The following is a 16559-nucleotide window of genomic DNA, read 5'->3' on the forward strand; positions in this document are numbered from 1 at the left end:
AGAGCATCCGCCACCTCATCAGGAGCATGCCCAGGCGTTGTAGGGAGGTCATACAGGCACGTGGAGGCCACACACACTACTGAGCCTAATTTTGACTTGTTTTAAGGACATTACATCAAAGTTGGATCAGCCTGTAGTGTGGTTTTCCACTTTAATTTTGAGTGTGACTCCAAATCCAGACCTCCATGGGTTGATAAATTCGATTTCCATTGATTATTTTTGTGTGATTTTGTTGTCAGCACATTCAACTATGTAAAGAAAAAAGTATTTAATAAGATTATTTCATTCATTCAGATCTAGGATGTGTTATTTTACTGTTCCCTTTATTTTTTTGAGCAGTGTATATATAGTATAAACATTCATACATACACACACACATATACATATATATATTTACTTACATACATACATACATACATACATACATACATACATACATACATACATACATACATACATACACCTTTTTTTAAATATACCTGTCACATCTGCTCCTGCAACGTCCTCTACTGCTCATCCTGTGTCTCCTTGACCTGCTGCCACTCCCCCAGTACTCTCTCCCTCTCCCTCTCTGTGTGTGTGTGTGTGATTGTGTGGGCGGAGACAGGTGTGCTAGAGTCAGAGCAGATCCCCACCAGATGCAACCTGTTCCATAATCAAGACCTCTACAAATACTCAGCCCTGCCACTTCCACGCTGCCAGATCGTAATCTCTGCTCAGTCAGTCTACGGTTCTAGCCGTTTGTTGCTATTCAGGACCTGTTATGCCAGTTTTCCTTGCCTGACGCTGTTTTCCTCTCCACTACAGTTCTGCCCAATCTGACTCTGGTCCCTGTCTCCAGTCCCACGTCTCGTCATCCTGCTACTCTGTCCTGGATTCCACACTCTACTAATCCCTTGGAATCCCCTCCGGAACTGCTTACCCTGTCCCAACCCCTCTCGCTCCAGCCTCAGCCTCCGCACCTGGTTTCCTGCAACCCACCCAAGCTTCCCCTGGCCTGCACTCCATCTCCCCGTGTTGCAATAAAATACTTTGGTTACTTCATCCCAGTTTCCTCGTCCGAGTCTGCTCTTGGGTTTCCCTGTTCCACTCCGCGTAACAGTATGATCTGGCCAAGAGATGAACCCAGCAGACTCTGCTACTCTCCACCAAACTCTCGCTGGCCAAGGCGCCCTGCTCGAGCAACATGACCAAGCCCTGAAAACTCCTTGATGAGCTGCAGAAGGGCTTTCACGGAGCCTGTCTGACCTACAGGGCCGAACCTTCGCCCAGAGCTCACAACCCGTCCCAAGTCCTTATTCTCCGTCCCGGGAGCCATTTGTTCCAACTCCCGAGTGCTACGATGGCAACCTCTGAGCTTGCAGAGCCTTTTTAGTACAGTGTTCACTAGTATTTGAGCAACAGCCCTACTCTTATGCTAGCGAACGGGCCAAGATTTCCTTCCTGATTGGCTGTCTCCATGGAGCAGCGCTTTCCTGGGCCACGGCGGTATCGTAGAGACTTTCCCCATCTGCTTCTTCTACTCCAGATTCATGGAGGAGATGCGGAATAGTCTTTGACCTCCCGGTCTGCTGCAAGGATGCCGCTAAACGACTCCTGTCCCTCCGTCAAGGCCCCTATAGTGTTGCTGAGATGGCATGTGAGTTTCGCACCCTCGCCACTGAGAGCGGCTGGAATGAGGAGGCCCTTCAGGGAGCATTCCGGAACGCGCTCACTGAGACCTTCAAGGATGAGTTGGTGTCCAGGGATGAGCTTCATGAACTCATCCCTCTCGCTATCCGCATCGACAACCATCTCCGTGAGCGTCGGAGGGTAGGTAGGGTTGCATGTCCCATAACATCTGCTTCAGTGCCTTGTCCTCCTTCTCCGACGCCATCCCATCCCCAGGCTCGTCCAGATCCTGAACCCATGCAGACAGGTGTGCTGGAGTCAGAACAAATCCCCACCAGCTGCAATCTGTTCCATAATCAAGACCTCTACAAATACTCAGCCCTACCACTTCCACGCTGCCAGATCGTAATCTCTGCTCAGTCAGTCTACGGTTCTAGCCGTTTGTTACTATTCAGATCCTGTTATCCTGTTGTGCCTGTTTTCCTTGCCTGACACCGTTTTCCTCTCCGCTACAGTTCTGCCCACTCTGGTCTCAGGTCTCGTCATCCTGCTACTCTGTCCTGGATTCCACACTCTACTACTCCCTTGGATTCCCCTTGAACTGCTTACCCTGTCCCAACCCCTCTCACCTCAGCACCTGGTTTCTTGCAACCCACCAGAGCTTCCCCTGGCCTGCACTCCATCTCCCCCTGTGTTGCATTAAATACCTTGGTTGCTTCAGTTTCCTCATCTGAGTCTGCTCTTGGATTTCCCTGTTCCACTCCACGTAACAATACCTTCCTTTATTATGCCCTGCAAACCCTACCACCCCTCCCCCAATTGGAGTAAACTAATAAACAATAACACTTAGACTTCTACTTCCAGCTTATACATACTATACACATTTTACAGAGAATGTATTTTACAATAGTCATATTTTCTTTTGTTTTTAGTCCTGGCAGCCTTCCTCTATTTCTGATGTCCATCCAGTTTGATTTCTATTTGCCATATATTTGTAACTGGGCTATTTACATTATATATAAATATTATATATATACATTTTACAGACCCCGTATGTTTTACATTTGTTATTAGTCCCACCCTTCAACTCCATTCAACCCCTCCCATATCGGATTTCTATTTGCCATTATTTTAACTGTGCTGTGAGGCTTCACAAAAGTACTGAACCTTTTTATTCTCATAGATTCTACAGATTGTAAATTAAATTTTTTTGCTGAAATCATTATTGATCGATTGACAGACTTTTCAAATCACCCAGTATTGCTATCTGCAGCGTTAGCTCTAGGTAAATGTTGCAATTCTTCAGCCATCCCTGTGACAAAACGAGCTACATCTGGACAGTACCAAAATAAATAACTCCGCCTTCTCGCGGGCAAAATCTGCAGAGCTGGGAAGATTGTATCCCCCATATATAACCTATTGATTGGAAGTTTTGAATGTCAATTCATAAACCATGTGCCATGGAATCGGTACATCAAAATCCCTTCCCAACTATTTTGCAATGTATATGGCACAGCTGTACATTTTTTGGGTCCTTAAAAGAAAGTGGTATATTATATATACATTTTCTTTGACCAATTTTGGTCTTTAATGCAGAGCCGACAGACAAGTTCCTTACTTTTTCCCTCTTACATTTTTGGGTAGAGCAGACATTTCCATATGTCTGTGTTAGCTGCATGTGTGACAACTCCACCAGTCGTATTTATATAATTTACAAAGATTATACCTTTAACTTTTTATCAATTTGTATATTTCAGTTTAACCACAATACTTGAATGATTTGTTCTGTCTTTTCAGGTGGATTAAACTGAAATTGCAACCAACTTTCTATGGCTTGTTTAAAAGATAACATTTGAGATTATTTTGTTTTCAAATAACCAAAAGTGAGCGGTTGTAAAGGGAAAAAGGCCATTCTGGAAGATGGGGTGAGACATTCTTACTAATATACTAGAGAACCATTTTGGATTTAAGCATAACTTTATGACTGATGCATTTAGTGAGAGGTCTAATGCTTTAATATTTCATTTCTGCCCTCTGAATTCATATTCATTATATAAATAGGCCCTTTAAATTTTGCCTGGCTTGCCATTCCAAATAAAATTGAATATTTTTTGCTCATATAATTTAAAAAGCAGGTCACTAGGTGTAGGCAAAACCATAAGCAAATAGGTAAACTGTGATATGACTAAAGAGTTGAATCAGGGTGATTTTTACACAAATAGACCGGTATTCTCCTTTCATTGTAGCAAGATCTTATCTATTTTTGCCAACTTTCTATTAAAATGTATTGGAGTGAGATTTCTTTCTTTCGGGATATGTATACCGAGAATGTCCACATCCCCGTCAGACATTTTTTTGGTAAACTACACGTTAAAGTAAAAGTATAATTTTTTAGTGATCCAATATGTAATATTATTACGTATTACACAATTATTTTAATATTACACTTATCATCATTTGGTTTTGATCCAGAGAGGTTAGAAAAAGTATCTAGATCCTCTATGAGGCCGTGGAGGGATTCTTATTGTGGATTTAAAAGAAAACATGAATTAGTGTACATGTACAATGACATCTTTGTTCTTAAGCCATGGATTTCTAATTCCTTAATATTATTGTTGGATCTAATTTTAACAGCTAACATTTCGATGGCAATAAATAGATATGCCGATAGTGGACAACCTTGTTTTACTCCGACAGTTTAGAACTTTCTGAGATGTAGCCATTATTTACACCAAGGGTTACTATACATAACTTTAACCCATTTTATAAGAGATTCTCAAATTGAAATATTCCAGGCATTTATATATAAACCCCAGTCGTACTTTATCAAAAGCCTTTTCGTACACGGTCGCCAGGTGTACGGTGTTTCCTCCGACACATTGGTGTGGCTGACTTCAGGGTTAAGCAGGCATTGCGTCAAGAAGCAGTGTTGCTTGGTTGGGTCGTGTTTCGGAGGATGCATGGCTCTCGACATTCGCCTCTCCCGAGTCCGTATGGGAGTTGCAGCGATGAGACAAGACTGTAACTACCAATTGCATACCTCGAAATTGGGGAGAAAAAGGGTTAAAAGTAATAATTCTATCTATACTGTTAGTCCTTCAATTTCCTTTGTTAGTATGGACTCTTTTAGGCACATACAATAAGGGGATCTGCTGTACCTATTATGTCGGAAAAAGTCAGTTATAAATTATTCTGTCCTAGTTAAAAAGAAGGTACACATAGGTATTTAAAACCGTATTATAATCTCCCACCCTAATAATAGAGTCTAGTGTTGCTTGTAGAGTTGATAAATTCTTATATATATTTTCTATGAAGCTTGGATCATCATTATTTGGACCATATAGGTTAATAAGTCATATCTGTTTATGGCCCAATAACATATTTAAAATCATCCATCTACCTTGAGGATCTGTTTGGACAATTTGCACCTTTGGATCAAAATTACTGTTAATTAATATCATCACCCCTTTTGAATTTCTTTGCCCATGGGCAAAATATATTTCACTTCCCCAGTCCTTTTTCCACAAATCTAAAATTGTTGAATGAGTTTCCTGTAAACAATAGATATTATATTCCTTCTCTTTTAGGCAGGTAAACACTGATAATATTTTCTTATTATCTGCTAAGCCATTACAATTATAACTGGCTATACTTATTTCACCAATTACAATAATGAGACACAAGTTTCAATTCTATTTATCATAATATATGTTTGTAAACGTACCATTAAAAAGTAACATGATGATTGAGTGTCTATATAGCTGTACCATGATATTTGCATTGCTACTAAGTAAACCTCAAATTGGTCCCCACTATTCCACCCGCTAAAACCCCTCCTCATCCCGAGTTGGGTTGTCATCCCAATGACCGGCAGACCACCTTCGACCCCCCCGGATCCCATGGCCCTGGAGAGACCAGGACCATCCTTCAAAAGAGCACACAGTGCCACCCACAGAACAGAAGCAGATTAACCGCCAAAAGCATTTCCATTGCCCTCACCTCGATTTGTATTATATATAGCTATTAAAAAATATATTTAAATCCTGTTTATCTTAGTTTCCATAATTAGCAATTCATATGGTTAGACTGTAAACTCTCCTTCCAGACACACATCAAACATCTCCAATCCAAAGTTAAATCAAGAATTGACTTCCTATTTCGCAACAAAGCATCCTTCACTCATGCTGCCAAATATACCCTAGTAAAACTGACCATCCTACCGATCCTCGACTTCGGCGATGTCATTTACAAAATAGCCTCCAATACCCTCCTCAACAAACTGGATGCAGTCTATCACAGTGCCATCCGTTTTGTCACCAAAGCCCCATATACTACCCACCACTGCGACCTGTACGCTCTCGTTGGCTGGCCTTCGCTTCATAATCGTCGCCAAACCCACTGGCTCCAGGTCATCTACAAAACCCTGCTAGGTAAAGTCCCCCCTTATCTCCGCTCACTGGTCACCATAGCAGCATCCACCTGTAGCACGCGCTCCAGCAGGTATATCTCTCTGGTCACCCCCAAAGCCAATTCCTCTTTCGGCCGTCTCTCTTTCCAGTTCTCTGCTGCCAATGACTGGAACGAACTACAAAAATCTCTGAAACTGGAAACACTTATCTCCCTCACTAGCTTTAAGCACCAGCTGTCAGAGCAGCTCACAGATCACTGCACCTGTACATAGCCCATCTATAATTTAGCCCAAACAACTACCTCTTCCCCTACCGTATTTATTTATTTTATTTTGCTCCTTTGCACCCCATTATCTCTATTTCTACTTTGCACTTTCTTCTACTACAAATCTACCATTCCAGTGTTTTACTTGCTATATTGTATTTACTTTGTCACCATGGACTTTTTTGCCTTTACCTCCCTTATCTCACCTCATTTGCTCACATCGTACATAGACTTATTTTTCTACTGTATTATTGACTATATATTTGTTTTACTCCATGTGTAACTCTGTTGTTGCATGTTGTCAAACTGCTTTGCTTTATCTTGGCCAGGTCGCAATTGTAAATGAGAACTTGTTCTCAACTTGCCTACCTGGTTAAATAAAGGTGAAATAAATAAATAAATAAAATGAATAAAACTATTTGTAGTAATTTGAGTTAAGTCTATACTCACTCTGGTCAGAGTAGTTGCAGATATTATAGTTGTATACGCACTCTGGTCGGAGTCGTTCTACATAGTTATCAATAGTCTATACTCAAACTGGTCAGAGTAGTTCTAGTTATTACAGTTCTATAGTCACTCTGGTCAGCATCGTTCTAGTTATTATAGTTCTATACCCACTCTGATCGAAGTAGTTCTGGTTATTATAATTTTATACTCACTCTAGTCAGAGTAGTCCTAGTTATTAAGTCTAAGGGTGTTTTCACATATAGTCCTCTTTAAAATAACCGATCTCAGTCCTCTAGTGAACTCTGGGGTAAAAGAAAGCAAAAAAACTCAGTTATCTTTGTATTCACACTGCCCTTTACTTTGAATGAGGACTCAACTCTTTTTTTCCCCAGTTCACTTCACCTATTTTGTGGTCCGAGTCTTCTTTGCATTCACATTGCTATGCTTTGAAAGGAACAAAGATCTTTTTCCAACATTTACTGAATGCACTCTGGGTTTTTGCAAAGTGCAGGACAAGCCATTCCATCAGAACGTGTTATCATACAGATATTTATATATACTTATATTTTGGAAGCTAATAGATTCCATTTAGTTAAAAGATGAGACATAATAATTATAATTACTATTAACAAATATTATTAGTAACAGAATAAATAGCAGAAGAATAACTGCAGATTAAATAATGCTGTAATTTAAAATTGTACACCCAATATAGTCTACTCCCTGTTAAGAGCTAGAATTGATTTTGTACCCGATGTTGTGATTCTCACCAAATATATTGTTGTCATCTCACACTATTCAAACCCCACAAGCGAATAAACAGGTTAGAATCTCTCTTTATAGATCACATATTGCAAACAAATAATATTTTTCTGCAAACCGGCAGATAATCATCTCCTCTCTTTTGTGTCACCAATGTGAGAGGTTATGGGAGGGGAAACGGTGTTGCAGTATTCTACTATGTGGTGCGGGAATAATAACAAGCGAAACTGGGTAGCTTGTGTTGTATATTGCCCTAAAAAAGTGTTTGGTTCGCTTCTGGGTCCCTTTTGAGGGTTCTGAGTTCCTTTGGAGAGTTCACACTGGACAAAAAATTAAGCGAGCCACACTGAGGTCACGAAAATAGTCAGAAAGGTACCAAGTGTGAAAACAACCTAATGCTCACTCTGGTCAGAGTAGTTCTAGTTCTGAGCAGTAACAGTAGTTTATACTCACTCTGGTCAGAATAGTTCTTGGTCTTGAGCTCCAGCTGTTTCCCCTGCAGTTCCAGGCTCTCCACATGAGTCTGCAGGTCCTTCTTCTCCCCTTCCAATGCATCCTCAAACTCTATGAATTTCTGTGGGAGAGAACAACCATACACAGTCAGTCAAAACCATCCTCAAAGAGCTACGGGCCGGTTTCCCAGACACAGAATATGCCTAGTCCTGGACTAAAAAGCTGACTCAATTGAGAATCTCCATTGAAAATGTTTTTTAGTCCAGGACTAGGTTTACACTGTGTCCAGGAAACCAGCCCTATACATTTTTATGGGAGAGGACATCCACACAGATGAATGTATCCTCAAACTCTATGAATTTCTGTAGGATAAAACAACCAATAATTAATTCAGGAAGTAAATTGAAATTGCAAATCAAGAATGGAAAAATCTTCATCAAAAATAAAATAGATAGGAAATACAGCACACTCGGAAAGTATTCAGACCCCTTGACTTTTTCCAAATTTTCTTAAGTTACAGATTTATTCTAAAATTCCTCAATCTACACACAATAATGACAAAGCGAAAGCAGGTTTTTAGGAAGGTTAGCAAATGAATTAAGAATAAAAAACAGAAATACCTTACTTACATAAATATTCAGACCCTTTGCTATGAGACTCGAAATTGAGCTCAGGTCCATCCTGTTTCCATTGATAATCCTTGAGGTGTTTCTACAACTTGATTGGAGTCCACCTGTGGTAAATTAAATTGATTGGACATTTGGAAAGGCACACACCTGTCTATATAAGATCCCACTGATGACAGTGCATGTCAGAGCAAAAGCCAAGCCATGAGGTCGAAGGAATTGTCCGTAGAGCTCCGAGACAGGATTGTGTCGAGGCACAGATCTGGGAAGGGTACCAAAATATTTCTGCAGCATTCAAGGTCCCCAAGAACACAGTGGCCTCCATCATACTTAAATGGAAGAAGTTTGGAACCATCAAGGGGTCTTGGTCAGGGAGGTAAACAAGAACCCGATGGTCACTTTGACAGAGCTCCAGAGTTCCTCTGTGGAGATCTGAGAACCTTCCAGAAGGACAACCATCTCTGCAGCACTCCATCAATTAGGCCTTTATGGTAGACTGGCCAGAAAGAAGCGTCTCCTCAGTAAAAGGCACATGACAGCCCACTTGGAGTTTGCCAAAAGGCACCTAAAGGACTCTCAGACCATGACAAACCAGATTCTCTGGTCTGATGAAACCAAGATTGCACACTTTGGCCTGAATGCCAAGTGTCACGTCTGGAGGAAACCTGGCATCATCCCTACGGTGAAGAATGGTGGTGGCAGCATCATGCTGTGGAGATGTTTTTCAGCGGCAGATACTGGGAGACTAGTCAGTATCGAGGGAAAGTTGAACGAAGCAAAGTACACAGAGATCCTTGATGAAAATTTGCTCCAGAGCGCTCAGGACCTCAGACCGGGCAAAGGTTCACCTTCCAACAGGACAACGACCCTAAGCACACAGCCAAGACAACGCAGGATTGTCTTCAGGGAAAGTCTCTGAATGTCCTTGAGTGGCCCAGCCAGAGCCCGGACTTGAACCCGATCGAACATCTCTGGAGAGACCTGAAAATAGCTGTGCAGCGACGCTCTCGTTCCAACCTGACAGAACTTGAGAGGATCTGCAGAGAAGAATGGGAGAAACTCTTCAAATACAAGTGTACCAAGCTTGTAGCGTCATACCCAAGAAGATTCGAGGCTGTAATCGCTGCCAAAGGTGCTTCAACAAAGTATTGAGTAAAGGGTCTGAATACCTATGTAAATGGGATATTTTTGTTTTTTATTTGTAATAAATGTGCAAACATTTCTAAAACCTGTTTTTGCTTTGTCATTATGGGGTATTATGTGTATATTGATGAAAAAAAACTTTCATCAATTTTAGAATAAGGCAGTAACGTAACAAAATGTGGAAAAAGTCAAGGAGTCTGAATACTTTCCGAATGCACTGTACATAGGAAAAACGAAATCATTTTCAACCCTATCGTATGCAGCATAACAATTTATCAATTAATTACATGAATGCACGGTGTGTGATAAATGGCTCACGTTGTAAAATATATTATATTTAAACACTCTTAGAAAAAGGGGTTCCAAAAGAGTTCTTCTACTGCTGTCCTCATGTGAGAACCATTTGAAGAACTGTTTTGGGTTCCAGATAGGACCCTATATGAAAAGGGTTCTTCAAATGGTTCTCATATGAGGACAGCAGTAGAAGAACCCTTTTGGAACCGTTTTGGCTTCCAGATAGGACCCTATATGAAAAGGGTTCTACATGGAACCCAAAAGGGTTCTTCAAATGGTTCGCCCATGGGGACAGCAGTAGAAGAACCCTTTTAGATTCTAATCTAGATAAAAACCTTTTTTTAAGAGTGTATAAAATAGCATATTATTCCCAAGCTATACAGCAAATCCTCTGGCAAACCAACAGAAACCAAACAGACACCATCCAACCTGGAACTGAGTGAGTAATGCTTTGTCTGAAGCTATTTTTACTTTCAAAAGCCAAGAAAAATACATTACACTGATATATTTTACTTTATAAGAACTGAATGCTAAGGCTACCAAGCTTTCTAGGACAAAGGGATAAAACTTAAATTAGCACTGACGTGTGAAGCGAGAGGTGTCAAAGCCTTTGAGCCCAACAAATGGCAGGCTACCCCACCCAAATCCAGAGGCCTTTTAGCCCCCTCCTGCTGTTCAGAGTCCATCCACTAGTATTTTCTACAAGAAATCTGCCTCCAGAAATAAAAGCTTCTCCCAAGTGGGTGTGACACCTACGCCCGTTGTCTGCTGCACTGCTGCTTGGATTCCACCTGGCGATCTGTTCACCGTCTGCCCTGGTTGTCTCCCCCTGTCTGGTACAGGTACCCCCACCATACTCCCCCTCTCTCCAGAGCTTTCACTCGCCTTCAGCACACAGGCACTGTTGGGGCAAGTGACTCTGATCTTACAAAGGCGAGCCCCAAGTCATTATATATATATTTTTTTCTTGTGCATTTTGCCATTTGCCTCATGACTCCTGCATGCTTTGTTGACTACGAACTTTCTTTACCCAAATGTGGGACAGACTGTGTTTGTTCAGGGAAAATAGTTAAAGACCTGGAGAATAAACCCTCCTCCTCACAGCTGCCCATGTCCCTAACCTGTTGGGGCTAGGGGGCAGTATTTGAACAGCCGGATAAAAAACGTACCCGATTTAAACTGGTTGCTACTCTTGCCCAGAAACGAGAAAATGCATAGAATTAGTAGATTTAGATAGAAAACACTATAAAGTTACTAAAACTGTTTGAATGGTGTCTGTGAGTATAATATAACTCATATGGCAGGCCAAAACCTGAGAAGATTCCATACAGGAAGTGCCCTGTCTGACAATTTGTTCTCCTTCTGTGGCATCTCTATCAAAAATACAGCATCTCTGCTGTAACGTGACATTTTCTAAGGCTTCCATTGGCTCTCAGAAGGCGCCAGAAAGTGGAATGACGTCTCTGCAGTCTCTGGGCGAAAAACAGCAGGAGTTTTTGTGAGTGGTCAGGCAGGGAACAATGACACTGGAGTGCGCGTCCACGAGAGGACTCCGTGTTTTTCTTTCAATCTTTGAACGAATACAACGTCGCCCGGTTGGAATATTATCGCTATTTTACGAGAAAAATCGCATAAAAATTGATTTTAAACAGCGTTTCACATGCTTCGAAGAACGGTAATGGAATATTTTGAATTTTTTTGTCACGAAATGCGCTCGCGCGTCACCCTTCGGATAGTTACCTGAATGCATGAACAAAACGGAGGTATTTGGATATAACTATTGATTATTTAGAACCAAAACAACATTTGTTGTTGACGTTGAAGTCCTGGGAGTGCATTCTGACGAAGAACAGCAAAGGTAATCCAATTTTTCTTATAGTAAATCTGAGTTTGGTGAGGGCCAAACTTGGTGGGTGTCAAATTAGCTAGCCGTGATGGCCGGGCTATCTGCTCAGAGTATTGCAAAATGTGTTTTCGCCGAAAAGCTATTTTAAAATCTGACACCGCGATTGCATAAAGGAGTTCTGTATCTATAATTCTTAAAATAATTGTTATGTATTTTGTGAACGTTAATCGTGAGTAATGTAGTAAATTCACCGGAAGCTTGCGGTGGGTATGCTAATTCTGAACATCACATGCTAATGTAAAAAGCTGGTTTTTGATATAAATATGAACTTGATTGAACAAAACATGCATGTATTGTATAACATAATGTCCTAGGAGTGTCATCTGATGAAGATCATCAAAGGTTAGTGCTGCATTTAGCTGTGGTTTTGGTTTTTGTGACATATATGCATGCTTTGAAAATGGCTGTGTGATTATTTTTGGCAGGGTACTCTCCTGACATAATCTAATGTTTTGCTTTCGCTGTAAAGCCTTTTTGAAATCGGACAGTGTGGTTAGATTAACCTCTTACATCTAGATGTTCCGCTAGCGGAACGTCTGCTCCAATATCCAATGATGGGCGTGGCGCGAAATACAAATTCCTCTAAAATCCGAAAACTTCAATTTTTCAAACATATTACTATTTTACAGCTATTTAAAGACAAGACTCTCGTTAATCTAACCACACTGTCCGATTTCAAAAAGGCTTTACAGCGATAGCAAAACATTAGATTATGTCAGCAGAGTACCCAGCCAGAAATAATCAGACACCCATTTTTCAAGCTAGCATATAATGTCACAAAAACCCAAATCACAGCTAAATGCAGCACTAACCTTTGATGATCTTCATCAGATGACACACCTAGGACATTATGTTATACAATACATGCATGTCTGTTCAATCAAGTTCATATTTATATCAAAAAACTGCTTTTTACATTAGCATGTGACGTTCAGAACTAGCATAACCCCCGCAAACTTCCGGGGAATTTACTAACAATTTACTAAATTACTCACGATAAACGTTCACAAAAAGCATAACAATTATTTTAAGAATTATAGATACAGAACTCCTCTATGCACTCGATATGTCTGATTTTAAAATAGCTTTTCGGATGAAGCACATTTTGCAATATTCTAAGTACATAGCCCAGCCATCACGGACTAGCTATTTAGACACCCACCCAGTTTAGCCTTCACCAAAATCACATTTCCTATAAGAAAAATGGTCTTACCTTTCCTGTTCTTCGTCAGAATGCACTCCCAGGACTTCTACTTCAATAACAAATGTAGGTTTGGTCCCAAATAATCCATCGTTATGTTCCATCAGCGACGTTTTGTTCGTGCGTTCTAGACACTATCAGAATGGTAAATCACGGTCGTGCGCTGGCGCATAACGTGACAAAAAAATTCTAAATATACCATTACCGTACTTCGAAGCATGTCAACCACTGTTTAAAATCAATTTTTATGCAATTTATCTCGTAGAAAAGCGATAATATTCCGACCAGGAATCTGCGTGTCTGTAAACTGAGGGAAAAACAGAAAGACGGGGGCGGGGCAGGTCATGCGCCTAAGCCTTTGTCCTCTGATAGACCACTTAGCAAAAGCTCTCGTGTGTTTCAGCCAGGGCTTTGAATTACGTCATTCCTGTTTTTCCCGGGCTCTGAGAGCCCATTGGAGACGTGGGAAGTGTCACGTAACAGCAGAGATCCCTTGTAATAGATAGAGAGAATCAACAAGGGGAGAAAATGGTCAGACAGGGTACTTCCTGAACAGAATCTTCTCAGGTTTTGGCCTGCCAAATGAGTTCTGTTATACTCACAGACACCATTCAAACAGTTTTATAAACTTTGGAGTGTTTTCTATCCAAAGCTAATAATTATATGCATATTCTAGTTTCTGGGCAGGACTAATAATCAGATTAAATCGGGTACGTTTTTTATCCAGCCGTGAAAATACTGCCCCCTAGCCATAAGAGGTTAACGAGAGTCTTGTCTTTAAAATGGTGTAAAATAGTCATATGTTTGAGAAATTGAAGTTATAGCATTTATGAGGCATTTGTATTTCGCGCCACGCGATTCCACTGGCTGTTGACTAGGTGGGACGCTTGCCCAGGGAGGTTAAAGTTGATGATGTGGTTGTTACTGACAAGGCATGGCTAAGCTCTTTAATCACCACTTCATTAAGTCAGGATTCCTATTTGACTGAGCCATGCCTCCTTGCCCGTCCAACATTTCCTCATCTCCCACCCCTTCTAATGCGACTATCCCCGATGCTTCTCCCTCTTTTTCCCCTGCCCCACTACAAAGTTTCTCCCTGCAGGCAGTCACTGAGTCTGAGATGCTAAAGGAGCTCCTGAAACTTGACCCCCAAAAAACATCTGGGTCAGATGGTTTAGACACTTTCTTGTCTCTCCTTTCTAGGGAGGTTCCCATTGCCTGGAAGGCAGCCATGGTTCGTCCTTTAAATAAAGGGGGAGATCAAGCTGATCCTAACTTACAGGCCTGTTTCTATTTTGACCGGTTTATAAAAAGTGTTGGAAAAACTTGTCTATAATCAACTGACTGGCTTTCTTGATGTCTATAGTTTTCACTATGGTACGCAATCTGATTTCCGCTCAGGTTATGGATGTGTCACTGCAACCTTAAAGGTCCTCAATGATGCCACCATTGCCCTTGATTCTAAGCAATGTTGTGCTACTATTTCTATTGACTTGGCCAAAGCTTTTGATACGGTAGACCATTCCATTCTTGTGGGCCGACTAAGGAGTATTGGTGTCTCTGAGGGGTCTTTTGCCTGGGTTGCTAAAAACCTCTCTCAAAGAGTGCAGTGTATAAAGTCAGAAAATCTGCTGTCTCAGCCACTGCCTGGCACCAAGAGAGTACCTCAAGGCTCAATCCTAGGCCCCACACTCTTCTCAATTTACATCAACAACATAGCTCAGGCAGTAGGAATCTCTCTCATCCATTTATATGCAGATGGTACGGTCTTATACTCAGCTGGCCCCTCCCCGGATGTTGTGTTAAATGCTCTACAACAAAGCTTTCTTAGTGTCCAACAAGCCTTCTCTATCCTTAACCTTGCTCTGAACAAGGTCATGTGGTTTGGTAAGAAGAATGCCCCTCTCCCCACAGGTGTGATTAATACATCTGAGCATTTAGAGCTTGAGGTAGTCACCTTATACAAGTACTTGGGAGAAGGAATTGCACATTTTTATGAATATTCAGAGGTAGAAATTTCAGTGGGAATTAAGGGGAATATATGGGAATTAACGGAAATATATGCAAATGAATATTAACACCATTTAAATGTAAATGTTTTTTGCATTGGATATATTTACCATATCATATAGAGACAGAAACAAACCTTTTACCTTATCATAAGTAGACATAATTGCAAATTATTAAATCCTTCCAATAGAAAAATAAATAAATTAGTTAAGAACTGAACTTTAATTAAATGAGTTGACTCTTCACATGGGATGATTTCACTGAACAACAAAAGAAAGGGAATATTGAATGATCAATCTCATCTCCCAAAATTGTTTTCAAAATACATCTGTAAAATGATAGCCTAGAAACTAAAGATTTGGTTGTCTTCCTCTCAGGCTTACATGTCTTCTCCCTGGACCTATATCCACCTCTTGAACATCAGACTCTTCACTGTCACTTTCCAACCTAGTTGAGGATGGCTCGTTGTCAGGCTCAAAAAGCCTCAAATTTGCCCGGATGGCCACCAATTGTTCAACCCTTGTATTGGTCAGCCTGTTGCGTGCTTCGGTGTGTGTGTTCCCAAACAAGGACCAGTTGCGCTCTGAGGCAGCTGATGTTGGTGGGATTTGGAGGATGATGGAGGAAACAGGGGAAAGAGCCTCAGATCCACAAAGTCCCTTCCACCAGGTGGCTGATGAGATATGTTGGCACGACTACCATATTGCATCTCCATCCCAAAGCCCTTGCTTGGAAGTGTACTTCGCTAGACTGCCAAGGACCTTGCCCTCATCCAGGCCAAGGTGGCAAGACATGGTAGTGATGACACCATAGGCCTTGTTGATCTCTGTACCAAGACAGAATGCTCTTGCCACATTCTGGCAGAAGTCAGGCAGAAGTCTTCACGCTTTTTGATGTATTTCAGAACTGCAGTTTCCTCTGCTTGGAGCAACAGTGAAGTGGACATGGCAGTACGGATTTCTTCTCTTACATCTGCAAGCAGAGTCTGAACATCAGACAGGATGGCACTGTCTCCCTCAATCCATGCCATGGCTACTGCTATAGGTTTCAGGAGTTCCAGGCTGCTTACCACTTTCTCCCAAAATACATCCTCCAGGAGGATCTTCTTGATGGGGCTGTCCATATCAGCAGACTGTGATATGGACATTTATTGGAGAGACTCCTTCCCCTCCACGAGACTGTCAAACATGATGACAACACCACCCCAACGGGTGTCGCTGTGCAGCTTCAATGTGGTGCTGTTATTCTTCTCACTTTGCTTGGTGAGGTAGATCGCTGTTATAACTTGATGACCCTTCACATACCTAACCATTTCCTTGACTCTCTTGTAGAGTGTATCCATTGTTTTCAGTGCCATGATGTCCTTGAGGAGCATATTCAATGCATGAGCAGCACAGCCAACGGGTATGATGTGAGGGTAGGAGTCCTCCAC

At 41.3% G+C, this 16559-nt stretch overlaps 1 protein-coding gene across 11 annotated transcripts in view; it reads right to left on the minus strand.

The window, feature by feature from the left end:
* mapk8ip3 (mitogen-activated protein kinase 8 interacting protein 3) overlaps positions 1 to 16559 on the minus strand; it is a 95317-nt gene that overhangs the window by 56169 nt on the left and 22589 nt on the right. For all 11 annotated transcript variants that reach the window (XM_029726998.1, XM_029727004.1, XM_029727007.1 and 8 more), the window contains one exon: positions 7948 to 8068. In XM_029726998.1, the coding sequence (XP_029582858.1) occupies positions 7948 to 8068 (121 nt within the window). The remainder of the gene's footprint in view (positions 1 to 7947; positions 8069 to 16559) is intronic.

The sequence above is a fragment of the Salmo trutta genome, chromosome 32, assembly GCF_901001165.1.
Source record: "Salmo trutta chromosome 32, fSalTru1.1, whole genome shotgun sequence".
NCBI classification, from domain to species: Eukaryota; Metazoa; Chordata; class Actinopteri; order Salmoniformes; family Salmonidae; genus Salmo; species Salmo trutta.